Genomic DNA, 26411 nt, shown 5'->3' on the forward strand with positions numbered 1-26411 from the left:
AAAGAGGATCAGATACAGATTTAGAAAACTGAACGGACAGTTGAGTACAGTATTTTGTTTGAAGTGCCTCCTAAATGTTCAGCACATGAGTAAATCACAATGTTAGCCCATTAGCAGAGTCCAGACCTTTTTTGATTCTGACATTATTTGGTGTTTAGAATTACCCTTATTCCTATTCCTTTCCATGAAGTTGTGTGACCTTGGCTAGACAGCACCCCCAGTCATCATCTGTCAAGTGGAGATAGCCCATCACCTCCAAGGGCAATTGTGAGGTCGTTTCAATTCACTGCCATGTGTTAAGGACCTTCACAGCCCCTGACACACAGTAGTGCTCAGTAAATGTTAACATTCTGGCCTCCTCCACCTCCTTACCTTGGGCGATTGGGTCAGTTGCCGTCTTTTGACTGATCTAAGGGATTCCCAGAGAGAGAAGCTGAAGTCAGCTTTTATTATTGCGCTTCCACAAAGCACAGGCGTGCCCTGACAGCTGGTCTCCATCTGTCCACAGCTCTCTGCTTGCCCTGTTTACTAGTGCTGCCATCTCACAGTCATCCCCAGGCTGTTTTTCTTTCCCTCCAGAGACCCTCCCAGCAGTCAGTCCTTTCTCAGCTCTGCAACTTCCTTTTCTAACCCTTGGGCACCACCTAAGTAACCTACTGTCTTCATTATTTCAATCACCGCTCTCCCAGCCTCCACTCAAGCTGTGCCAGGTATAGAAGTGAGCAGACCAGCCCCCAGATCGTGTCCCATCCCCAGATCACACTCAGCATCCTGCTCTGTGTGATCCAGAGCATCCCGGACCCCTCGTATCTCATTCAGAAGCCTGAGCCTCTTGCTCTGTGCTCCTTGACTCTATACCCTGGCTCTCCAAGCTGCTTCCTCAGCCCAGCCTAACCTCTTGGCCCCAAGGCAGTTCGTTGCCTTGCCATTCCCAGCCCATCCTTGCCAACTTCTGCCTCTTGTCTTTTTTTCATCCCAAAGAATGCCTGCTTTGTTCCTCTGCCTCAGGCTTGCACCAAACACCCTCACCACCAGCACAGAACTCTCTTTTGAGATGCTTTCCTTGCCCTTGCTAACAGCCCGCTACTGTGGCTGACACTTGGTACACAAAAAATCCTTTCCCACCACTGTCTCATATGATCAGTCCTCCTGCTTTCCTTCACCGCATTTAATGACTCAGCTGTGCTTGCCAAGCCCTTGGAAAGATAAAATGAGGTATAGGCTTTGCTCTCAAGGAGCTCCAGTCTAATAAGTATGAGTCCCAACCCACAGTTTCCTCAGCCATAAAGTGGGGATGATCATGTTTACTTACCTCATAGGGTTGTTGTAAGATTTATATGAAACTCTGTGTGAGCCTGACACAAAAAGAGCTCAACAGCGATGATGTGGTTTGGATGGTGCTGATGGCCACTTTACAGCCGTGAACATGGGCTTGGAGCAGTGAAGGACGTGCCCACAGTCACACAACTAGAAAGACAAAGCCAGTTTTGGTGCTTGTGGCTTTGCCCACTCCGTCTCCTCACACCCCACTTGCCTCCTTTGTGTCCCACTCGAGCCCGTTCGCTGCTCTCCTAAACAGGTCTGTGAACTGCAGACACACTCAGGGGAGTGGCATCGCTGCCCAGTCAAAGGGAAGTTGGTCATTTTCACCCCTAGTCCTTTCTGTAAGCCTCCTACGTGTGCCATTTGACCTCCCACTCCTGGTGGACGCGGTGCTTCCTGCACGTGCCCGGCTGTCTCACCCAGGTGAGTCTGTCTCCAGCGAGGAGACGACAAGCTCAGAGTGGCTCACCTGCCTTGCTGCCCGTGTCCCCAAAGTTAGGTTCTGTTAGTCACATAGGTCCACAAGTGCTGATGAGAGTGGCTTCTCAGGCTCCGGAAATTCTGGATCGGGGTAAAATATGTCTGCCTCAGTGATGAAGGTGAGTCAGATCCATGAGAAGGCAGCGAGCAGAAGCCAGCACAGGAGGGGAGGGTGTCACTGATTATTGGCGTAAAGTCAATAGCAGATAAAAGCACTGCATTTGGGGAAAGGGGCTGGAAGCACATTTTTAAGCCGAAGATGAAATATCTGGTACCTCTTTAAATGAGTCTTATATCACAGAGAAAAAATGTTTGTGTCCTTCTGAAATCTATTTAAGAGTCGAAATAAAGGCGGAGATTGGTTTGTCCTAAAGCCCAGGCCTTTTAGGAAATCTTCCAGAAGGTGGTGGGGTGATGGCAAGACTTCCTGAAAAGAAAAGGAAATGATTTTCACCTTATTTCAAAAAATTTTAAACAATATTAAAGTATCTATTTTAAATTATCCTGTTTATTTTTCACTACATAATTATTATCATATAGAAAGTTTGAATCATTAAAGTGGGACAATCACCCCATAACAAACCTTGTTTATTTTTATCTGATCTGTTTTTGTGCACATATTTTTATGTGGTTGTAATAATACTTGACGTATCATTTTTCTCTGCTGGCTTGCAGTTCTTTTTTATGAGATACATCCAGAAGACTGCCGAAGCGCAGTCATTCACTTTTGCCTGGTTTAAATGTTCCACGAATGGAATCATACCTTACTCTTTCATATCTTGCTTCTTTCCCTCAGTTCTTGTTTTGAGATATATTTGGCTGTAGTTGGTTCATACTCATTTTCCGTTTAAAAGAGAAAAAAGTGGAAGTTTTATTTTCCTGCTCAATTTCTATTCCAAATCTAGACTTTACCAGGTAGCCCAGGTTTGTGATGCTTTTGTAGTTGGGAAAACGCGTTCTTTCCCCCTGCTGGTGGCTGTCCCCACCCTGGCCTGAGAACGGAGGTCTCAGCGAGAAGAGCACTTGTCCCACTGTTCTGGCAGCAGCGCTGGCCCCTCCGCCCCTTGGCTGGCGTTCTAGGAAGCAGCCACTCTGTGGGCCGCTGGAGACCTCTGAGCTGCAGCTGCTGTCCTTCCAAGGGAGCTGATGGAATTATTTCTGGAGCCTGGAGACAGCTGGCGAGAGCATGGACAGCCCAGCAGGGCTAAGGAATCTGCTAGCGGGTCGGCCAGAGCAGGGAGGGTTGTGGTGATGCTGATTCTACTGGTCACGACAAGCCTGGTGTTCTCGGTCTAAAGCCTCCGTTGGGAGACAGGAACCCTCATCTCCAATGTATGGCCACCTTCCTCTACCCTTCCTCCAGGGCCCTGGAGCAGCTGGGCTCATGGAAGGGGGATTTAATGCATACTTACTGGTGTTTGCTGGTGCTCGGCCTCACCGAACCTCAAATGAAAAGCCTCCTGAGCTCAGTGAGTAAGTAGGCACCCAAAAGGAGCTAGGCTGTTGCCCAGATGCCAAAGACCGTGCGTGCCAGGCTGGGCTACTCACACAGGCGCACACGTGTGAAGCACACGGAGAAGCCGGTCCTGGGTCAGCAACACACATGCTCTCACGCACGCTCAGCCCTGCCTTCTAACAACTGCCTGATTTCTCTCGTCACTAATCTTGTCCAACAAGTGGCCCACAGCTCCATTTCTTACCACCCTCTCATGGCTAATCCTTTGGAATTTCGCTTTTGCCCTCCTATGCGTTGACAACACGTGGTCGGTGAGCCCAGCCCTGCTGGGCCAGGCCAGGCCAGATGAACCCGTGGGATTAAAACCACTTACTTGATCTTAGCCTGTTAAGGACTCACCCCCGTTGGATGCATATGTACTTCCCCAGAAGCCAGGTCCACCCCTTCACATGTGGCAGCATCCTGGTCCTAAGCCTGTATTTTATGCTCTCTCAGGAGCAAGCTCTTCCTCGTTCACCATATTCACACCCATCACATCGACAGACTATGGGCGTGTTTGCCTCCCTTTCCTCCTACTGCTTGCAGAGGCTGCCCCAGCACTGGGCTCTCACCTGTAGTCTTGCCCTTTCCTGACCTCCCTGGTCCCATTCTACCTTCTCTACCATGTGGTGACAAAGATGGTGGCAGTATTCCAGATGCAGATGCTTTGTGGTCTTGAACAGATGGTCCCCAATTACAAACACCCTGGGCCAGCCCTCACCTCCACCCACAGTCTCGATTCTGCCCAAGCCCTGGGTTAATGGAAACAGGGCCCCTGGGACGTTAGAGGCTTCCTGGCTGGCCAGTTAGGTGCAGAAATAGTGTATTGTAACCAGATGAAGGATCCGTGTGTGTCTCAGGGTGAGTGTAACATCGGCCACAGCCTCTCTAGCCTCTGCCCTCCATGTGCTACCCCTCGGCCTTACTATCCCTGCTTCCTGTCCAGGTCCTTGGCCTCCAGGTCCCCACTAGTCCTTGGAGAGCCCCAGATGAGAGATGGAGGACCTACCCTACACCTTCCCCAGTTCCTCTTCCCGCAGTTGGCATCCAGAATCTCTCAAAACATTTTACACAAAGTCACAGGTGAACAGAATCAGGCCCACCACTCATGCCAGCCCTCCTGGATACTGACACGGTCTAGTTGGAGAGGAATCCAGGAAGGGTTTCCAGATTCCTGCTTGCCTCAGCAAGCAGAGAAGTAGGTGGAGAAGAAATCAGTCTGAGGGCAGGTGAAGTGGGACTACAGGAGGGGTGGAGAGGTGGTCATGGAACAGGAACAGCTGTGATCTTGTCCCTTTTTTTTTCTTGTCACTCGATTGTTATTAGTCATTAGTCCATACAAATTGACTAGGGGAGCAGTTAACTCTGAGAAGGGGGTTGTAGGTTGGGACAAAGGAAGTGCCAGGGCTTGAACAGTAATAGCAATGCTGAGTTCACAGGTGTTTGTATCATTATTCTTTATACCTTACATGTAGGTTATAAATATTATTTAAAATCTCCTCAAGAGTTGATAAAGCAAATTGAGAATCAGTTATAAAATTATAATGTGTTTTAATATTAGTTAAGAATTTTTCAGTGCTTTACTATTTAGAAAGCAATTTACTTTTTAAAAATTAAATTTATTAAATGCTTGGCTGTTTCCTACTCACCTCAGACTTCCTTTTTGGTTTTTGTATTCTGTCGAACCTTTAATTTGTTCTCATTTTTTAACTCCAAGAGCATCCCTTTCCAGAATCATCCCAGGGGGCTCTAAGCACAAACACCCCACCCCCTCCAGGGATGGCGCTCCCATTATTCTGTTTCTCTTCCCTATGTGCTGATCAGAAGAAAAACAGGGGTGGGTATAGCTCAGTGGTACAGTGCATCTTAGTTAGCACACACGAGGTCCTGGGTTCAATCCCTGGTACCTCCACTGAAAAATAAGAACAGTAACAAAAAGAAGAAAAATAGCTGCATGGTTTTGTTTTCTTTTCCAAACCCTTGACATATCTTTGATCCTTTAGCAAATGTTATCTGCATGGAACAAGGGAAAGGCCATGCCATTCAGCCTGTGCCCTGTGACCTGAACGGCTTCACCTCCCCTCCAGCTGCCACCTCAGATTGCTTTAGGGTTGGCTTAAATGCCACAAACCCTTCTCAACTGTGTAGGGCTTTCATATTCTTGGATATCGCAGTGACCAATTGTCTGTAAAATCACACATTTTTCTGTGGATTCTGCCAAAAGAAATGTGAGTCTTAAACCAATCCTATTAAGAGGAAATACACGGCTTAAACCAATACCTATCAAGTTGGTTTTAAGGTCTTTGTGTAAGAAGTGTCCCCTGTGCACCATTCTGGCTCGTGTGTCTGTGCCGAGCACTGAAGTCGTCCAGCATCCGCCAGCTGAGCTGCTGGCAGGAGGCAGCTGTGCCGGACAGACTGTGCCAGCCCCCCTCGTCTCACACCTCCCTGCAGGCACGGGAGCTGTGGAAGGTGATGACAGAAGCAGGCAATTCCAAACACAGTGTTGGGGTTGGCATTTCCTTGGCAGGACGAATAGTGTGCACCTTCTAGGAGTGTGAGGTGTGTGCATTTCGTGAATGAGAAGCAGAGCTGCACTAGCCTTGAGTGTCCGCTCGACAAGATGCTCTGTGCACTTCTGCACAGGAACTGCTTAACGGCAGTAATAAGGGCAGGTGGGTGGGCGGTGCGGGAAATTTACTGCTATCCAGCAAGACAGTTGTTGGAGAGCAGATAGCAAGAATTGTTACTATTTTAAACATGAGGCTTTCTCGCGAAAGACTGCACTCCTGGCTTAAAGCGTGGTCCTTCTGCACCCAGAAGCCCCCCTTTCCCCAGCCTGTGCATCTCCTTAGCTCTGACCCTCCACTAATTCAGGAATATGAGGAATCCATGCCACAGAACCAGGAAACTGGGGTATACAAGCGGTGTACACTTGAGTAAATCCACCATCTTGCCGTGGAAGGTGTCTTTGCTTCCCTGAGTAAATTGTAAAATAATTAAGATTCCTAACATTTGCAGTGTAACACCACCCCATTAGCCCTGGACTAGGTTCCCTTCTATTCAAGGTCACTGTTGGTAAACTCCAGGGCTGGAGGGAAAGGCACGGTAGACTCATGAATCTATGCAGCTCCAGAATTCCATACTTCTGATTTATTTATTTTTAATAGCGTTTAACTAGCTGGCATTTTTTCCCCATTTCTTCCTGGGAGGACAGATATGTGGTCTGAATTCTCCCATTTGCATAGACAAAATAGCTGGATGATCAAATTTCTGGGTTAAAAAAAAAAATGGGAATGTGGAATATAGCCAGAAGTTTTTCAAGGAGGTGATATTTATTTTAAGGCCCAGTTATTACTTGATGATTTGATTATAATGTTCAGTTCTGTCTAACGTGGTCTCTTAGCTTGAGCTGCTATAATAATATCATAGGCTGGGTGGCTTAAACAACAAAAATTTATTCCTCACAGCTCTGAGGGCCAGGAAGTCCAAGATGAAGGTGCCAGCCAATGCAGTTCCTGGTAAGAACGTTTTCTTGCTTGCAGACAGTATCTTCTGTCTGTGTCCTCATATGGCAGAGAGAGATCTCACATGTCTTTCCTTATAAGGTCCTCATGACCTGAATGTCTCCCAAAGACCCCATCTCCAAATATCATCACATTGGGATTAGGGCTTCAACATATGAATTTGGAGGAGGGGAACCTAAGCATTTAGCCCATAGCATGTCATGAGCCAGTGGGCTGGATACTGTTATGATGTTTTGGAACAAAATGGGTGACTCCAAGCATCATAAATTAGTAAAACTGATCCTGACCTTCTTGACCATGACCACTGATAAAGGATGTTCCCCTAATATGCTGCCCCAACCAGAGCAGAGGGAAAAACTGTCACAGCCCATGGCGTTTGCACTGCTTAAGAGCATGTGTTTCAACAACTGGTCACTGTGATTTCCAGGAATATGCAACCCCTTTGCGGGGACTCTCCTAAGACGTATAAGGTGTCTCCCCACCCCTCCCCGCCTCACTCTGTTATGTCCATGCACGTGTACACGCACAGACAGCAAGTGCACTGTGGAAAAATACACCAGCGTGTCTTTCGTTTCTTGCCTTTAGGAAAGACGAGCAGGGAAAGCTGTAGGAATGAGGTGCTAATGAGGTTACTGGGGGAGGTGACAAGCACAATGAATGTCAACTGTCACACAAGTCAACAGCGAGGGGGGCGCCAGGACAGATTAGACATCTTGGTGATGTAGACAGTTTGGAAATGTAGAAATGTGTGGGGAGGATCCTGGTGTAAAGACATTTCTACCAACACCGACTGGCTGGTCTCACCCAGTCACAGCTCTGTTGTCTGGTCCGTGGTGAAAGACACCCAGTTTAAATCAAGTTAGATTTAAGGTCTTTAGGCAAGAAGTGTCCCCTTGACACTTTAGTCATTTATACAATTATCTGTGTGTCTCTCACCCACTAGACTTTTTGAGAGGAAGGCCTATGTCGCTTCAGAGTTGTCTCCTGTGACTGACACTGAGAAGGAGTGAAGTTCTAGAATATTTTCATGCACACAGATGTTCATTTTAAAAAGGTATTCTCCAAAAGCACCTTGGGCAGGGATTGGCAAGCAACCATGCTGCGATATTATCCAAACACACCAGTCCAGGCCTGGAGCGTTCTGAGACCTTGGTAACCACATCTGCCCCCAGTCTGAAGCTGGAAGTTTGCCAGAGGACTGGGGGCAGCTGACAGTCTTGTGCTGGATCAAATCTAACGGCAGGACTGTTATTTACAGGGTTGGTTTCTGATGAGGACTCTCTTCCTGGCTGGTAGACGGCCGCCTCCTCACTGTGTCCTCACATGGCCTCTCTTCTGTTCATGGGCGTTGGGGAGAGAGGGAGACTCTCTGATGTCTCTTTTTATGAGGATACCAATCCTATCTGATCAGAGCAACCTTATGACCTCATTTAACCTTAAAAACTTCCTTAGAGGCCCCATCTTCAAATATAGCAGCTAGAGATTAGAACTTCAGCATTTTGGGAGAACACAAACATTCAGTTCATAACTACACTAAAAACAACTGTCTGGCTTTCAATCCCTACTCTATATTAAACTAGCTGTGTGACCATGAAGAACTTTCTTTAACTTTTCTAAGCCTCAGCTTCCTCATGGTAAAAATGGAGGCAATAATGGTACCTATCTCAGGGCATTGTAAGGATCAAATAAGATAATGTATATGATGGATTTAGGAAAGGGCCCAGTACATAGAAGGTATTTACTAATTGTTAAGATCATTAACAGTGTCCTCTAAGTTCTGAGAATGAGCTCCCTCTAAGGTAGTCCTAGGAGTCCACTCCAGCTTGGATTTCCAGGACTAGCTCAGGCCCGTGGGAATGGGATCCCCAGACTGGAGAGGTTCCAGGATTCCCCAGTGTTGTTGAGGGAGCCCAGCCCATTCAGAGAAGGTTAGCCTTCAGGGATTTCCAATGGCAGCCGAAGCGTTCTAGAGAAGGATTCAGTGTTACAGCTGCTGGTAGCAGGTCCTTTTTCATCTCCTCCTGAAGAGGATGGCAGAGGGTGGGACTGAGCCCACTGGACCTGAATGGAGGGTCACATTGGATTCCTCCTGGCTTCTTTGTAGCTTAAAAAAAAAAAAGCTTCTTAACATGACTTTTCAAATTCTAAAAGGTAATACAAGTTTATTGCATAAAATCAGAAAAATACAGAAAACTATCAATAACTTAAAAATCACCTGTAAGTCTTCTACCCAAAGTTAAGTCTGATTAACCTTTTCTTTAAGTAACAGACCTGGATGTGAGACCCGTCCTTCTGTCCTGGAGTGGTGTGACCTTTAATGGGCTACGTGTTTTCAAAACCTCTGTTTCCTCCTCTTAAAATGGGACTAAAACTTCCTGCCTTGTTCCTACTTTGCAGGGTTGCCATGTGAATTAAATTCCAGGCACAGGGTGTTAGCTTATTACTAAGAGCTGTTTTTCTGTTGAAGAAGACACCCTTGGCTGATGATTCTAGCATCAAAAAGCTCAGACAAGAATCCCCAGTAAATCATTATCACATCACCCATTCAAGTTTTCCACCCTCCAGCTGTGTGCTATGAGTATGTGTTCTGGATTAGTAAGTAAATCAGTACTCTCATTTACCACAATGACATAGTGACTATGCAGCAATTTCCCAGCGTAAATATTCTTATTCTTACTTAAAGCTTCTTTAAAAGGTGAGGATTATATATACGTATTTGTACAGAGGATTAGGTGTGTATCTTACCATCACCATCATTTTCCTCTGAGTACTTGCATCTCTCTTTTTGTGGTCACACTTGGCCTTGAGAAAGAATGAGAGAGAGAGATTGCATCTCTCAGGCTTTCTCCGCTTCCTTTGGTCAGAGTGGTTGTGTCCATCCGCTAAGAACCAAACTCATTTCCTGATTATTGTGTATTAAATTAAGATTCCAGTTTTTAGATTTTAGGACAAAATCTTCTCCTGAAATATATTCAGCTTCAGACAATGGGCTTGTGGCTGTGACTATCCATGTCTTCCCTTCCCTCTGGCCCGTAACTTCCCACTGCCTCTCTGTCCAGTGCCTTCCACACTGAGGGAGAGGCCCCTTCTCCCCAGAGGTCAGAATGATACCTGGCGGGGCCCAGATGTTCATGGGGGACAATGTCTCTGTGCAAGGGAACGGTCCTCACTCCCAGTCACCTGTCTTGTTTCCCAGCACTACCCCCAGCAGCAGCCCCTCAAAAGGCCAGCCTCTCCTAACAGCAGGAGAACCTAGCAGCTGAGGCCACTGAATAGGCACTGTAAACTTTCTTGTTGTGGAGATTCCACGCACTCCAGTTTGGTCAACTTGACAAAAAAACAAACTGCTTAACCAAGTGTGTCCAGGATATCAGGCTAAGCTCTCCAGATATCTGACTTATCTCCTTACAGAGTTATTCCTTCAACAGATTCCAAGACCTTTTCATCCTGGGACACAGGCTTCCTGTACCCTGTCTGGTGGCAGGCAAAGAGAAATAATGAGGATGAGAAGGATGTTGCTTCCTTTGCTCTGTTCACAGTGATGTGTATTGGAGAGGGGATGAAAGTTGAACATGATCCTGGATATAGAGTTGCCAAATATCCCAGACAAATGTAGAATTGGTCAAGGATCATTCTTTGCCTATGAATATCCAGTTGCTCCAATATCATTTGTTGAAAAGATTATCTTCCCTCCATTGAATTGCTTTTGCACCTTTGTCAAAAATCAGTTGTATAGGGCTATTTCTGGGTCTCTTTTCTGTTTCATTGATGTTTGTGTCTATCCCTCCACTCATTCCACACAGTCTTGATTACTATAGCTATATAATAAGTCTTGAAGTCAGGTAGACTGATTCCTTCCACTTTATTCTTCTTTGTTAAAACTGTTTTAGCTATTCTAGTTCCTTTGCCATTTCACATAACTTTTGACAATAATCTTACCACTATTTATAGAAGATTTTTGCTGAGATTTTGATAGGAACTACATTAAACATGTATATCAATTTGGGGAGAATTGACATCTTTACTATGTTGAGTCTTCCAATCCATGAACATAGTATGTCTCTCCACTTATTTATATCTGCTGACTTCTTTCATCAGTAGATTGTAGTTTTCAGCATACAAATCCTATATGTTTTCTTAGATTTGTGCTTAAGTATTTCAATTTTTTTCAGTGTCCATGTGTTCATTGCTAGTATATAGAAAAACAGTAGCTTTTTGTATGTTGATCTTGTACCTTGTAATCTTGCTGAACTTACTTATTTGTTTTAGAAGACTTTTTTGTAGATTCTTTGGGATTTTCTCCATAGACCATCATGTCACCCATAAATAAGAACAGTTTTGTTTTCTCCTTTTCAATCTATTGCCTTTTATTTCATTTTCTTTTGTTATAGTGCTAGCTAGAACTCCCTTTGTTGAATAACAATGGTGAGAGTAGACATGTTTTCCTTGTTCCCAGTTTAAGGAGACAGTATTCAGTTTTTCATCATTAATTCTGATATTAGTTGTAGGTTTTTTGGTGATGTTCTTTATCAACTTGAGGAAGTTAACTTCTATTCCTACTTTCCTGAGAGTTTTTGTCATGAATGGGTATTGAGTTTTGTCAAGTGCTTTTTCTGCATCAGTTGATATGATCATGTGATTTTTCTTCTTTAGCCTGTGGATGTGGTGGATTATATTGATGGATGTTCAAATATTGAGTCAGCTTTGCATCTCTGGGAATAATCCCATTTGCATGGTGGGATTCTTTAATTCTTTTACATATTGCTGAATTCTACTTGCTGAGATGTTGTTAGAAATGTTTGTGTCTACATTCCTGAGGGATATTACATTGTAGTTTAATTTTTTTGTGTAATGTCTTTGTCTTTGGTATTAAGGTAATACTGACTTTATAAAATGGCTTGAAAAGGTTTTCTTCTCTACTTTCTGGAAGAGATTGATGTTCATTCTTCTTTAAATGTATGGTAGAGTTCTATGGCTTTTGAAAAATTGGTTCTGAGGACCCAGTCTGGACCAGATAACGCTAAACCTCTGAGGGTGGTGTTTGAGCATGGGTGCTTTTCAGAATCTCCTCAGATGAGCTTATTAAGGTGCAGCCAGCTGTGGAGCTTCAATGTGGTAGTGGACTTCTTGAGGCAAATACGGGAGAGTGAACTGAAGCAGAATCCATCTGAAGAATGACATGAATTAAACAGCTGTGAGGTTTGGAGAATTTGGCTCTCTGAGACATGCCTCAGGAGACTCTGATGTCTTCTGGGCCATATGGTATAGTAGGGACATTGCTCATACCTCTGGGTTTGACTTGGCTAATTCATAGCCATAAATTCCATATTAGCAATTTCAGCTTTTTCATCTGTAAAATGCCACTTCTGGAGTTGTTTTGAGAATAAAGTGAGACAGCAGATATGAAAATGCTTTAGAACTCCCATAACATTTCAAAAACCTGAAAATTGATATTTCTTTGTGCCCCAGCTTCACCCTTACTGCCACAGTGTCATGATTCCCAGTGAGTCCTATTGTGAGGACCACAGGAAGCTTGTGAACACAGCTGGCTGTAGGACCAGTGTCCTCAGGCTGTGGAGAAACTTCCTCCGAATCCCCCCTCACTTACTCTGCCCATTGAATTTGGGCTCTCATAAGAAAGGGTGGGACCTTGGTGACAGTGAAAAGGGACTTTGACCTTGACCAATGTCTCCCTCTCACCTTCCTTAGGAACATGCTTGCCAATTCAGCCAGCGTACGGATTCTCATCAAGGGAGGCAAGGTTGTGAATGATGACTGCACCCACGAGGCTGATGTCTACATTGAGAATGGCATCATCCAGCAGGTGGGCCGTGAGCTCATGATCCCTGGAGGGGCCAAGGTGATTGATGCCACCGGGAAACTGGTGATCCCTGGAGGCATTGACACCAGCACCCACTTCCACCAGACCTTCATGAATGCTACGTGCGTGGATGACTTCTACAACGGGACCAAGGTAATGCTTCTGTTTGGTGAAGATGCCTTCCTTTGTGGTTTTTCTGTTTCTGGGGCTTCTCCAGACTAGACCCACATGAACAGGGTGCTCCCACTATATTGCTAAAAGAAGTGTGCCCTTAATGAGGCGACTTTGGCAACTAAAATAGGAAGTTGTAGGCTAAATGTCATAGGTTTCCATAATTATGGGAAAAGGGGCATTTAGAACTATTTTCCTGGTCACATTACTTACCTGTGTACTCAGGCCAAGAACTGATTTTATTTTTATATTTTTACGTCACGTAATAGAGACCTAGTAAAAGAAGAGAATTAGCTGGTGTTTGTTATTGTGTATGTATGTGGTCTGATGGACTCCTTTATGTATAACAAGCTAAATTAATTTCACAAAGATTGTGAAAAATAGATATGCCTCTTCTAGATGATTTTAATGGTAGAAATTATGAAACAGACATAGTTAGCTGTCTGGAATGAGAATACCTGCCCAGTAAATGTTTGTTGAATGAGTAAGTCACTGATACTTATCCATGTGGGTCTCTACATCCAGCTGGATGTCAGATTCACTTATAAAGATTTTTTAAATGCAGAATTGAATCAGAATCTTAAGAGCTAGAAGTCCCTGACCCGGGCAGCAGCCCCTTGTACTGTATGATTTACAAAGGAATTGGCTTTTAACGTTCCCTGGGTGAAAGGGAACCACCAACTGCTGCCCCAGGTGGCTGCAACCCTTTGTCCTGCTTTGGCCCACTGCCTCAAATCCCCAGTGGCCCTGGACCCTCAGATCTCCCCTCTGTTCTACCCGGGGTTCTCAGGGAGCCCCTCGCCCGTGCTCAGTGCTCTCCCCCTGGGATCCATCTTCCTGGGGGCTCCAGTACTCTTGCTGCTAGGCAGCAACTGTCAAAGCTCCCCAAACCCACCCTAAAGAGCCTGTCTGGGGCTGGGGCAGGCAGAGGCTGGCCTTGGGGTCACAGCTCTCCAGGATAGTCCACCTCATGCAAGTGGCCCTTAATGCTCCCTTCCCAATCCAAGGTCAGCAGACCCACCCCGAAGGCCTGGGCCGTGAGGAGTCACAGTAGCCATGGCCCAGCCTGTGCTGAGGCGAGAATGCTCCCAGGCCTGATACTCTGGCATCCCGGGCCACACCTACCCACTGGAGCCAAGCCCAGGGAAGAGAAGTGATTGGTGGATCCTCCCAACTTTCTCTTCTGAGAATTCCCCCAGGGCCCTACGAGTGACGCTCTACTAATGAAATAGGGAGCCTCGTCCTCATAAACTCTTGCAGGGGCCTCTTGAGGGGACCCTGGTGGCAGTCAGGGTCTTTGTGACATGAATGAGCGCATTCAGCTCACCCTCCCCATGCACCCGAGCCGGCCAGGCCAGGCCTGCTTTGTTGGTGGTTATTGTTACTGTCACTGTTATTGAAGCAGATCACACATACAGAGAAGGGCACACGTTCCAAGTACACAGAATTGTCACAACTCAACACACTCTTGTGACCAGCACCCAAATCAAGAAACCAAACATTGTCAGCACCTAGAAGCCCCCCTTGTGTCCCTTCCCAGTCACTGCTCCTCACTAAGGATAGCCACTGTGCCTAATATCACAGTTTAAAAAATATGTAACAGCTTAATTGAGATATAATTCACATACTTTAATTCACCTATTTAAAGTGTGGAAGTTGGTTGTTTTCAATATATTAACCATAGGTTGGTTGTGACTTTATTAAATTAAATCAAGCAGTCTATACCCTTGCTCAACATTATTTTTTCAATCTGTGTCTGTGAATCTCTTCCTTTTTTTGTAAATAAGTTTGTGTCATTTTTTAAGATTCCTCATATAAGTGATATCATATGATACTTGTCTTTCTCTGACTGATTTTTTTTTTAATGGAGGTACTAGGGATTGAACCCCCAGGACCTCGTCCATGCCAGGGACACACTCTACCACTGAGCTATTACCCACTCCCCTGTTCAATGTTATTTTTGTGATATTCACCCATGCTTTTGCATGTCGTGCTTGATTCACTTTCATTGCTTCACGGTGTTCCCCTGTGTGAGAGGCCACGTAGTGCCTGGCCATTTTGCTATCAGTGGGCATTGCAGTGGTTACTAGTTTGGGGCCATTACAAATGCCATCACTGTGAATGTTCTTGTACATGTCTTTGGCAACCGGATGTAGACATTTCTGTTGGCGGTATTTCTGGGAGTGGGATTGCTGGGTCATAGAGGACATATATATTTAGCTTTAGGAGATAGTGCCAAGTCATTTTCCAAACTGGTTGTAACAGTTAATACTCCTAGTAGGAGAGTGAGAGAGGCCACAGTATTTGCCATCAGCATAACTCTGATAACCACACCAGTCCATCCTGCAGTCCATCCTGCAGTATGCTCAGGCCTTGCACCAAAACTTGTAGCTTACTGGTTACTGTCCCCCTTGGCAGACCTTTAGTCCAGGGACGCATGCCATGCTGTCACTACACTGCCTACCAGCCTCTGGGAGGGCAGGCTGGCCTTCCTTGTCTTATTTTCCACATTGTCATCTGCCGGGGCCTCATTAGCTTGGAGTGATGAGTTTTCCCCTGAGAGCCTCCAGCTCTCTATAGCCAACAAAGACCTTTGCACGAGCATCTTTGTGCGAGGTAGTGACTCTTGATCTTTTCTGAGCTTCTCATCCATGGGAGCTGCTGCCTCTGGAAAAACACATAAAAGTCCATGTGTGATTAAAAGTCCCACCTCTCCCAGATCCTGCAGGTTCAGGCACCCCCAATCTATGGGAAGCCCTAGTTACAGGGAATTTAAGGGCCCATAGACCCCCAAGCCACTCTGGCTGCTGGTGTTACCAAAACTGGCCCTTTGTTCTATCCATTCCCTAAGCAAGATCAGGCTTTGTCCAGGTGCCCCAGCTCATACTGAGTATCTGTTTCATCTCACAGCCCCTAACCCAGTCCTCCCCACACCCCTTCAGTTGACCCTGCCCAGAGTCCTGCCTCAGACATCCCAGCCTCCCCAGAAGCGACTCCTGCCCCGTCCCCCCTCCCCTCCACTCCTGAGTTTGTGCTCCTACAGCTGGATATTTTGGCTTCCTCTTTCCTCTAGTTCCTGACAATCTCCTGCAGAGAGAAAACGCTCTCCTGTTGCAATGCTGATCTCAGGGATGCATGGATTTAATTATTCACACAGCCTGTGGCACTCAGACCGAAGCTGTGTACCCTGATAGATTGCCGCTGACCTACTTTGTACCTTCTAAGAAAGGTAGCGGTTGATTCGCTGTAAGCATCTGGGTTTATAATAGAATAATAATCCCAAGGAAAAGCTCACCCAAGTGATTAGCCTATAGAGAAAAAGAGATCAAGTTGCATCTTTTTGTTCTTGTCCGACAGATCCGCGGGGCCTTGAACTCTGCACCCCCTGAGCTATTGCATGCTTGTCAATTTGGCAGCCGCAGCCAGGGCTGGGAAGACAAAACAGTTGAAAGCCTGGCTTTTCTGAGAGCATCTGGGTCTCCATTGTACTGGGTCTAAAGGGATTTCTCTAGCACTTCTTTAACAAATGCTTTGCCCGCCTCTGCTTCTGTTAGAGGCTGTGGCAGGCTCTGCCTGGCTCCCCTGCCTCTGCCGCCCTTGCTCACAGCCTGTCACTTGATCCTCCTCCCCGCCTCCTCCACACCCTCCCAACCTGTAGGCCCCACCCTCCCAGAGGCTCAGAACCTAGTTTCCAGAGGTGCCAGGACCCCCTGCTTGTTAATAATGCTGACCCCATTGAAGAAGGAGGTTATCTCCTGTGGGAAGGTGGGGGAGGAGGGGAGGGGGGAGAGCCAGTGACACCAACTGTGTTAATAAAGGCCTAGGATTTCACTTGGGCCATGGGGGTCTTTTATTTTTATTCTGCCTAGCCTACTTAGAAGTTGCATTTATTCTTTTGTGTTGTATCTAATATTACATAATAAGAATGTGAATGCAGGCTGTTGGGCTCCACCCCTTCAATGGCTCTCCATGGCCCCGTGGGAATATCAGATTCAGGCTTTTATAAACTGCAGGCACAGCCCTTTCACTCAGGTGGTGATAGAGGGGGCAGACATGGACAATGGAAAAAAGCTTCCTAGATGCCTTTTCTGCCTCCCGCACCTCTAAAACTGTACTAAGAACTACTGTCTAGGACAATTGCTCTCAACCTCTGGAAGCAAATTACAATAGAACTACTTGGGAAGTTTTTAAAAAATACTTGTCCAGGCTCCTCCTTTCCCCTACGCCACCTCCCCAGACCAATGAAATCAATGTTTCTGGATCTGCCTCTTCCCTCATCAGTATTTTTCAAAAAGGCATCCCTCGTGATTCCAGCACTAGCATGTGGATTATTAAGGAACTTTCTCAGTTGCCTTGAATGGCATGATGTCCTGGCTGCTACATGCCAGGATGACATCTGCATCCCCCTTGAAAGCTTGGGCCAGCCTTGCCTCACCCTTGCCAGTCTTATTTATTTGCTTCTCTCTTTCTATTCACACTGTAAGGTCCCATCATTGGGCTCCCAAACCCCAACCTAGGGCCTAGAACCCCTGTACTTGCTAAGTGTCCCTAGCTCTGTGTTCTGTCCTCCTGTCTGTACCCCATAGACATCATCAGTGAGCAGGGAAGTTGGCTGTGGTAGAGGTGTCACCAAACAGAGTCCAGCTGGGTCTGTCCCTCTTCTTTGAGGACCCAGAGACTCCCTCTTGTCTGTCCCAGGGCCATCTCGTCACAGAGACAGCCTCCCACTAACTCAAAATCGGCATCAGCAAGACATCTATTCTTGTAGTCAAACCACAAGGGGAGCCAAATCCTAACTGGAAGAGTACTTGGCCAGCACTGGGTCAGCCTAGGGGATGTTCATTGGCATAGGCTAGGATGGCCTGCCACATCTCACCCCCAGTGGAGGGTCCTTACCCTCCTTCCCCCCCACTGCAGAGGACTAAACCTGTCAGAGTCCTGACATATGACACGCTGGGACATAAATAAATTCCCTTTGGTGTCCACTCTGCCAACATTCGTACCAAGGAGCCCATTAATCCATTGGGCAGATTATTTTTGCTATTTTGCCTTTGAAATTTGCTCTTTTGAAATTGAAGCTTTAAATGCTGCTCACTTCCTTTCTTCTTTTTTCTTGACACCAGTATTCTGTCCCTTTCTGTTTAATTTTGGCCAAAATGTCTTTCCAGTCTTTTCACTCTGCAGTAGTACTCCCTGCTTATTGGGGTCAGACTCATATGGGTCTTGCTTATTAATTGATGCTCCCAAGTTCACTTATGTCTTCATTTCTGTGAAAAGCTGGAAGGAACCTTAGAAATCTAGCCCCACCTTCCCATTGATAGGAAGTTCAATGAGTTGCCCCAAGTCCCAGAGATAGGTGGACCAAAATGTAAATTTCAGGCCCTTTTCACCAAACCACTTAACGTTTCCTAAAATCGCAGACCTGGACAGTCACCCCTTTCAGACAGCCTGTGACCTCTCGGTGGGCTGCATGCAAATAGTTTGCTTGACACTCTATGGCTCCAAATTTGCCTGGACCCAGATAAAGGACATCTCAGAACTGATGCATCAAGCAGACAGCAGGGTGAGCTCTCTGCCTCCCCGAGACAGTGACTTTATAACACATCACTGTCCCTAGAGGGAGTAACATTGATGTCAGTGCCTTAGAGCTGACAGTTTTTGCTGCTTACAAATGGTTGTTGTGAGGATTAAATGAGGTAATGCATGAAAAACACTTCACACAGTGCCTGGCGCAGAGTATGTTGTAAATTAATGTTAGTCCCAGGCTATGACTACCTGCTTCCACCCTAGGGCTGGCCTTGGCTCTATCTTCCAGTCTCTTGGTTTACTTGATCCACCCACTTTGGTATTGTAATGAAATTGTTCTACTGTCCATCTAGTGCCTGTGCTGCCTGTGTCCTGGGCTTTGCCAGCAGGGTCATGTCCTGCTTGAGAACTTGCAGTGGCTCCTGGTTGTCTAGTTCAGAGTCCTGGATCTCCACCCTGGACAGCTCCCCCATCTGACCTTGCCCTCGCCATCCAACCTGCACTCCCAACATGTGTCCATCAGGTAGGGGGTTTCTTCAGCCCCCTCCCCTATGAACATCCCATGCTCTCCCCTGCCATCCCTCCCACCCATCGGTAGAAACCTTCAAGATCTACCACACTTATGTCACATTCTTCCTCCAGCTAATTTAGCACCAGGATCCACTTTCTTCTCCCCGACTGAAACAGTTTGTCATCCTGGGGCTTTCAAATTGTTTTCTGTATAAAGTTTGTCTCTCAATTAGATTGAAAACTTTGAGGGACAGAGACCACAATTGATACTTAACTTATGACTCAGCACAGAGCCACATAGCTGTAAACGTGTAGTAGATGGTCAAGAAATAGAGGAATGTCAACATACTGTGACAGTCATGAGCACAGACTGCAGTAGACTGCCAGAGTTTGAATTTCAGCTCCACATTTACTGGCTATGTGATTTGGACAAGTTAATCTCTCTCGGTCTCTCAGTTTCCTTCGCTGGAAAATGGAGATTATGGTTCAACTTTAGGTGTGTGAGTTACTACTGGTAAAGAACTTAAAATAGTACTTAGTGCTTAGTAAGCACTATAAGAGTGTATGTTAAATAAATAGACCATGCTGATTGAGGACTAACTCCTGGAAAGTCCAATTGTACAGTTTCTTCTTGTGTATATGTGTTAAACTGTTAGACATCAAACAGGAACAAAAAAATTGATTTCCATCTCTGCTATCAAGGTTGACCCTGTGTTTTAGATTTCAGATGGAGCCTAATAGTAATGGTGATGATTTCTAGATAATTTTTCTCTCCTTCTTTTCTCTTAAAGACAGAAATAGCCAGTCATAAACTCAGCAGGTATCAGGAGCTATTTAAAGATGTCCTGCTTCAAATCAGGTGTCTTGCTTAACAAACCCTTGCTGGCAACTTTCATTCTACGTCTACATAATTGCAGACCAACACGTAGGCCAGGTTGACCTTTCTTAGAACAAATGTAAGAGAGGAGATCTGTCATTTCTTACAAATTTTGAAATCTAGTATTGAGGGGAAAAAAATCTCCTGTAGTGACCAAACAGCTCCTCAATTCTTAGAATAAGAATGTTTGCAAAGAACTGACTGATCTATACAGAGAGATTATTGCTTTTTAAAACCTTTAATTCAGGAATAGAAATAAATGAACCGTTTATGATTGAACCCAAGCATCTTGGAAAATTTTCATACCTCATACAAGTTCTGCTTTTATACTCGCATCCTCTGGGGTTTAAAAAAAAAGAAAGAAGAAAAATACATGATGTATTGTATGTATACTTCAGTGATGCATATAATACATGAATGATGTCTTTTTCTTCCGTTTTCTTTTCTGAAAGCTTGCATATTTTTAATATTTCAATAAATATTTGAATATGACCTTATGGAATGCTTCAAAAATCTCAGTTGAAAATATCTCTTCTCTCAAACTTTGCTGAGGTTAACTGTGATCTGAAGTTGCCAGATTTCTATGTTAAATGTCAGGTGCATGTCTTAGAATGGTTTATTGCACTGCAGGTGGAAATGTGTGTAGACACCATGGTAGTTTCTGCCTCATTGTTCCCTCAGGTTATCCCTGTTGCCAACCACGTTTTTCTCTCCTTCTGATCCTTTTTTATTTCCTGTTAATTAAAAATTAGGAGCTCTAAGGATCCTTAATTAGTGACTATATGAAGATAAAGCTGTAGGCCACATATAGTAAGAACTTTCTCATTAACCGATGTTTATCTCTCACACCACACACACACATTCACACTGTGAGACACCTTCACATCCTCATACTCACACATTCTCACAGTCACACACTCACTGTCACATACACACACATGCACTCACTCATGCACACAGTGGTAGAGCTGGAAGTACCACTAGAGATGAATGAATTCATAAATAACTTTTTGCTTTAGATTTAAACTCTCTACAGTATTCTCAGTATTTAAAAATAAACTTAAACTTGATGGATGTTGGTGAGCTCTATTCTTGGGAAGAGTATAAAATGAAGAAGGTCATGATTAGGTAACCCAATGAGGCACCTTTTTTTTAATCTTTATGTTATACTTTTTTTTTTCAACAACTGGATTTGGGTATAATTGACATACAATAAGCCACACATTTTCAGAGTGTATAATTTGATACACTTTGAAATATATACACACTGTGGAGCCATCAGTGTTAATATAATGAACATATCCATCACTCCCTAAAGTTTCTTTGTGTCCCTTGTAATCCTTCTCAACATCAGGTAACCACTGACCCGTTTTCTGTCGCTGAGGATTAATTTGTATTTTCTCACATTTTTATATAAATGGAGTAATACAGTATGTATTCTTTTTTTGGTCTGGTTTCTTTGACTTAGCATTCTTAAGTTTTTGGCTATTATAGACAAAGCTACTATTAACATTTGCATACAAGTGCTTGTGTGGACATATGCTCACATTCCCTTGTGTAACTACCTCGAAGTGGGACATGTAGGATAGATGGTAGGTGTACATTTAGCTTTTTAAGAAATTGCCAAACTGTTTTCCAAAGTGGTTGTAACATTTTATATTCCTTCCAGGCTCCACATCTTTGCCAGCACTTGTTATGATCAGTCTGTTTAATTTTAGCCATTCTAACAAATGTAGCTCCTTGTGGTTTTAGTTTGCATTTCCTTAATGGCTAATGTTGAATGTCTTTACATGTGCTTATTTGCTCTGTGTATATCTTTGATGAAGAATTCACATCTTTTGCCTATGTTTTAATTGAGTCATTGATCTCTCTCTTTTTTTTTTTTTAGTATTTAATTTTATTTTCTTTACAATTTTTGTTGTTGTTGTTGTTAATGGAGGTGCTGGGGATTGATCCCAAGACCTCGTGCACACTAAGCATGCACTCTACCACTGAGCTATACCCCAATCCTTTCTTTTTTTTTTTTAATAAAATGTCCAGAATAGGTAAATCTTAATTTTTTCCTTCTAGTTTTATTGAAATATAATTGCTATACAGCACTGTATAAGTTTAAGATGTACAACATAATGACTGCACTTATGAAATGATTATCACAATAAGTTTAGTGAACATCCATCATCATGAGATACAAAATAAAAGAAAAAGAAAAAAGGTTTATCCTGTGTGATAAGAACTCAAGATTTACTCTTAACAACGTTCACAAATACTATATAGCAGTGTTAATTACATTTATCATGTTGTACATTACATCCCTAGTACTTATTTACCTTCTAACTGAAAAATACGGAACGCTTCACAAACCTGCATGTCATCCTTGTGAGGAGGCCTTGCTAATCTTCTCTGTATCATTCCAAGTTTACTGCTGCCACAGTGAGCACTGCTGGTCTTCTTTTTATTGAGTTGTCAGAGTTGTTTATATATTCTAGTTACAAGTCATTTGTTGGGTATATATTTTGCAAATATTTTCTCCCAGACTGTGACTTACCTCTTCATTTTCATAAACAGTGTCTTAGGAAGAGCAAAAGTTTAAAATTTTGAAGTTCAACTTACTGATTTTTTTTCTTTCATAGTTTATGTGCTATAATCAAGAAATTTTTGTGAAATCCACTAGATTTTCTCCTATGTTTTCTTTTAGAAGTTTTATCATCTTAGCTCTTTCATTTAGGTCTATGATCCATTTTAAGTTAGTTTTCCTGTTTTTGTGTTTTGTTTTTTTAATGGAGATAATAGAGATTGAACCCTGGATCTTGTGCATGCTAAGCATGCACCCTACCACTGAGCTCTACTCTCCCCCTCTTAAGTTAGTTTTTATATATGGTGTATGGTGAGGGTTGAGGGTCAGTTTTTTGTGTATGGCTATACAATTGCTCCAACACAGCTTGTTGAAAAGAGTATCCCTTGTCAAAAATCAGTTGACTGTGTATGTGGGTCTATTTTTGCACTCTCTTTTCTGTTCTTTCAGTCTATTTCTCTATCCTTACACTAATACCACACTGTTTTGATTATCATAGCTTTACAGGAAGTCTTGAAAGCCAATAATATAAGTCCTTCAACTTTGTCCTTCTTTTCCAACGTTGTTTTGGCTATCTTCTTGGAAACAAACTTTTTAGTGCAGGCTGTAAACCAAAACCTTAAGAAAACTGTAAACAGAGTGCTTTAACCAAGCACTTGATAAACTTTCTCAGCCCTTAGCATGGTCCCTTTCTATTAGCTAAAAGTTAAGAATTTTCTTCAAAATTTTCTCAAGTTATTTGGAGAGAAAAAAAATCTGTGGGTTGTGTATGTTAAAAGGAACTTTATTGGGTGCTGGGGGTTCAGATGAGGGCCATGTGTTGTTCTCCCTGATGCTTGATTACATACTGATCTCAATATGTTGTCTTCACGTGATCTGTATCTTAATGTACACTAAATTGTGGTGATGGTGTGGGGAAGAGTTCATTCTGCTCCCTCTCCCTTTTAGATTTAGAGTCAGTAGAGAACAAGAGTGGGCCAGGAGTTCTGAGCAGACTAGATTAGGATAAAACTTTGTGGAATGGAATTCTCACTACTGAGTTGTTGCCACCCTCTCCCCTTCTCTCTGACAGGTTTTCTATTCTCTTTGGTACCCTCTGTTACCACCAGGCCTGGGCTATAGCTCTTTCCTGATTTGGTACCCTAACTCTCACTTTGCCAGGCTTAAGATACTCTAGGACTCATATTTGGGAGAGCACTCTGGCTCCGAATCTCTAAGCTTCAGACTTAGTGGGCCATCAAAGAGTCTATTTTTCCTGCTGTCTGGAAAACAGTATTCAGAAGAGAGCAGGCTGAGCCTCTGATGGGCTTGGGCTCCCAGCCCCCTACATAGAGCATGGTGTGCACACTTCCCCACAGGACCTACAGCTGAACTTCCATCCCCTGCCCCCTCCAATGGGGTGCACTGAGCTTCCGTGCCCATTATACACTGACTGTGATCTTTAAAGCCCCCCTCAGGCAGCCTCATTATCCTTCCTTTCAGGGCAGGGAAGCTGAGCCTCAGACAGGTGACATAATTTGCCATGCTAAGAAGTACAGGCCTGGGTCTGCCTGCCTCCCCGCCTTGACTCCAGCCCACATTCCTCAACACCATGGATCCAGGAAGGCCTCAGGGCAGCCTCCCTCCACAGTTTGATAGCACTGGTATGACTTGGCTTTGGGACCAAAAAGAGGACTCACCAACATTGGAGTAGATGAGGGAAGGAGAGCACATAGGGTTACATGTGGTTTATTTCTGGATTGTTGATAAACCCCTCTTCTCTGGCATCTGCGGGCAGCCTGGACTTTTAATAAAGATGTTGGTGGCCTGCTTGTCTGTAAACTTTCCTGCTTTGGGATGAGAAGGGGCCTTGCTAAGAGGGATGACAAAGGGCCCCTCTGTGCCGCTCTCTTTTAGAATGGTTTCCCCAGGCCCCTCGGCTTCTCAGAAGCTGGCAGCCACGTTCTCTCCGCCACATAACTCCCTCTGAGGATCATCTCCAGTCTCCATGGTAACTGCATGTCAGGAGACAGCCTGCTCTGTTCTGCGGCTTTGTATTAAACACAATGAATTTAAATTGGATGCTCAGCAGTGAAGATAATCATTCTGGATTAGAGAGATGCCTGGAGCTCCTCATTTCATAATTTTAGATGTTGGCACAGTTCTTAGCTTTAGCCCCATAATTCAAGCCCAAGCCACACCTACCCTTCTGTTTCTAGACTGCAGTTAGGTCCAGTTTCACTTGGGCTTTTCTCCATCCTTTGACAGAGGAATCCTGGAGCCAGGGAGCCCCGCAGTTGGCCAGGGCTCTCCTGAGCTCTAGAAGGGGTGGCATGATGTAAAGGAAACCTGGGGTTCCAGGCAGATGGGCCCTCATTCAGTGTGGCTGCGTGATTTCCTCTGAGCCCCATTTTTCTTATCTGTAAAATGAGAGGAGTAACCTGTACCCTACAGAATCATTTTTTAAATTTTATTGATAAAATATATATAACATAAAATTTATTGTTTAAACTATTTTTAAGTATACAATTCAGTGACATTAAGTGCATTCACAATGTTGTCACCACAATGATCCATCTCCAGAACTTTCTTAGCTTCCCCAACTGAAACTCTGTATCCATTAAATGCTAACTTCCCCATTCCCTACTCCCCATAGCCCCTGACAACCACAATTTCACTTTCCATCTCTGTGAAGTTGACTACTCGGGGCACCTCGTATAAGGAATCATTACAGTATTTGTCTGCTTGTGACTGGCTTATTTCACTGAGCATAATGTTCTCAAGGCTCAACCATGTTGTAGTGTGTGTCATAATTTCCTTCCTTTTTAGGGTTGGATAACATCCACTTTATGTATCTACCACATTTTGTTTATCCATTCATCTGTCAGTAGACACTTGGGTTGCTTCCACGTTTTGGCTATTATGAATAGTGCTGCTCTGGACATGGATGCACAGATATCTATTTGAGTCCTTGCTTTCGATTAGAGTCATTTTGAGGATCAAATAAGACAACAAATGCTGAGAACCTTGCACGGAGCAGGCTGCCAGTAAATGTTTATTTCCCCAGGAGCTAACTGCCACAGTGGTCCGATGGCGTCCGTGGGAGTCGTGTCACTTTTTGCTAGCAGGCTGCTTCTGTGTCCCTGGGACATTCTAGTCTTGTTGGGTTGGGAATTAACACAATTCATTCCAGGGTTTAAGGAAAATATCTTAACCACGGAAATGTGCATCAAGTCTCACGATGAGAAAACCATGCATGCTTTTACATTTCTCCCACCAGTTGGCATTCATGTATTTCTAGTTCCAAAATGAGAAAATGTTAGGGCTGATGTATATACTTCCCTATCAGTTGTCTATTTTAAGTACACCCTCCGGGAGACCCTGAAGCTGGGGTGGGATCGCCCCAGGCTATGAGGCTCTGCTTAGTTACCATTTTGTTGGTATCAGATCTGTTCTTAGTGTTATGAGATTTGGAGTAAAAATATCTAGATCCCAGTCTTGGCTGATCTCTAAAAAACTGAGATGGTAAAAAACTTCTTTCCAACACGGTGGATGTGAAGATTAGATGAGGGAAGTACTTTGCTGTGCAGGTGACCCTCTCCAGGAGCACTTCGTGCATTGAGGGAGGAAGGGACCAGGTCCCCGTGCTGGTCTGCAGACCTCCAGGAGATTCTCTCTGGGCCTAGTTTCATCCGAAAGTTTCTGTAGTGGGTTTACTCCCCTGCTACCTTGGTCCCTGCAGGGGTGAGAATCCCAGAACCAAGGAACCATCTTTCCCTGTGGGGTCCTCTCATATTAGCCTTTCCAGGCTTGGCCGGTGATTCTGCCGCCAGCATGCCCACACAAGCAGCCCTGGAGAGAGCCAGCACCGCTTTGTCCTGAGGAATTTGCTACAGAAGGGAAGGGGGAGCAAGAGCTCTTGTATGGCCTCCCTCTGACCTGTGCCTGATCCAGCAGCTCCCCGCAGCATGGCAGTCAGGCCTGTTCTTTATTGATGGGGCTGAAAGGAGGAGGCAAGATGGGGATTTCACAGCGAATCTCAGACCTTTCTCTCCCTCTCAGCAGCACGCTCGCTGTTAGTAGTTCTCTGTGTGCCGGGAGCCTCCCTGTTGAGCAGGAACCAGGCAGGC

General features: G+C 44.6%; 1 protein-coding gene and 1 non-coding gene across 2 annotated transcripts in view; one reads left to right on the forward strand and one right to left on the reverse strand.

Moving 5' to 3' along the window:
* DPYSL5 (dihydropyrimidinase like 5) overlaps positions 1–26411 on the forward strand; it is an 81820-nt gene that overhangs the window by 23264 nt on the left and 32145 nt on the right. The window contains exon 2 of the mRNA XM_032497211.1: positions 12535–12799. Coding sequence (XP_032353102.1) covers positions 12539–12799 — 261 coding nt within the window. The 5' untranslated portion in view covers positions 12535–12538. The remainder of the gene's footprint in view (positions 1–12534; positions 12800–26411) is intronic.
* LOC116669086 lies at positions 22068–22174 on the reverse strand. Its single transcript, XR_004326473.1, has one exon. It is a non-coding gene; the product is annotated as a U6 spliceosomal RNA (small nuclear RNA).

This window comes from Camelus ferus, chromosome 15, assembly GCF_009834535.1.
Source record: "Camelus ferus isolate YT-003-E chromosome 15, BCGSAC_Cfer_1.0, whole genome shotgun sequence".
Taxonomy (NCBI): Eukaryota; Metazoa; Chordata; class Mammalia; order Artiodactyla; family Camelidae; genus Camelus; species Camelus ferus.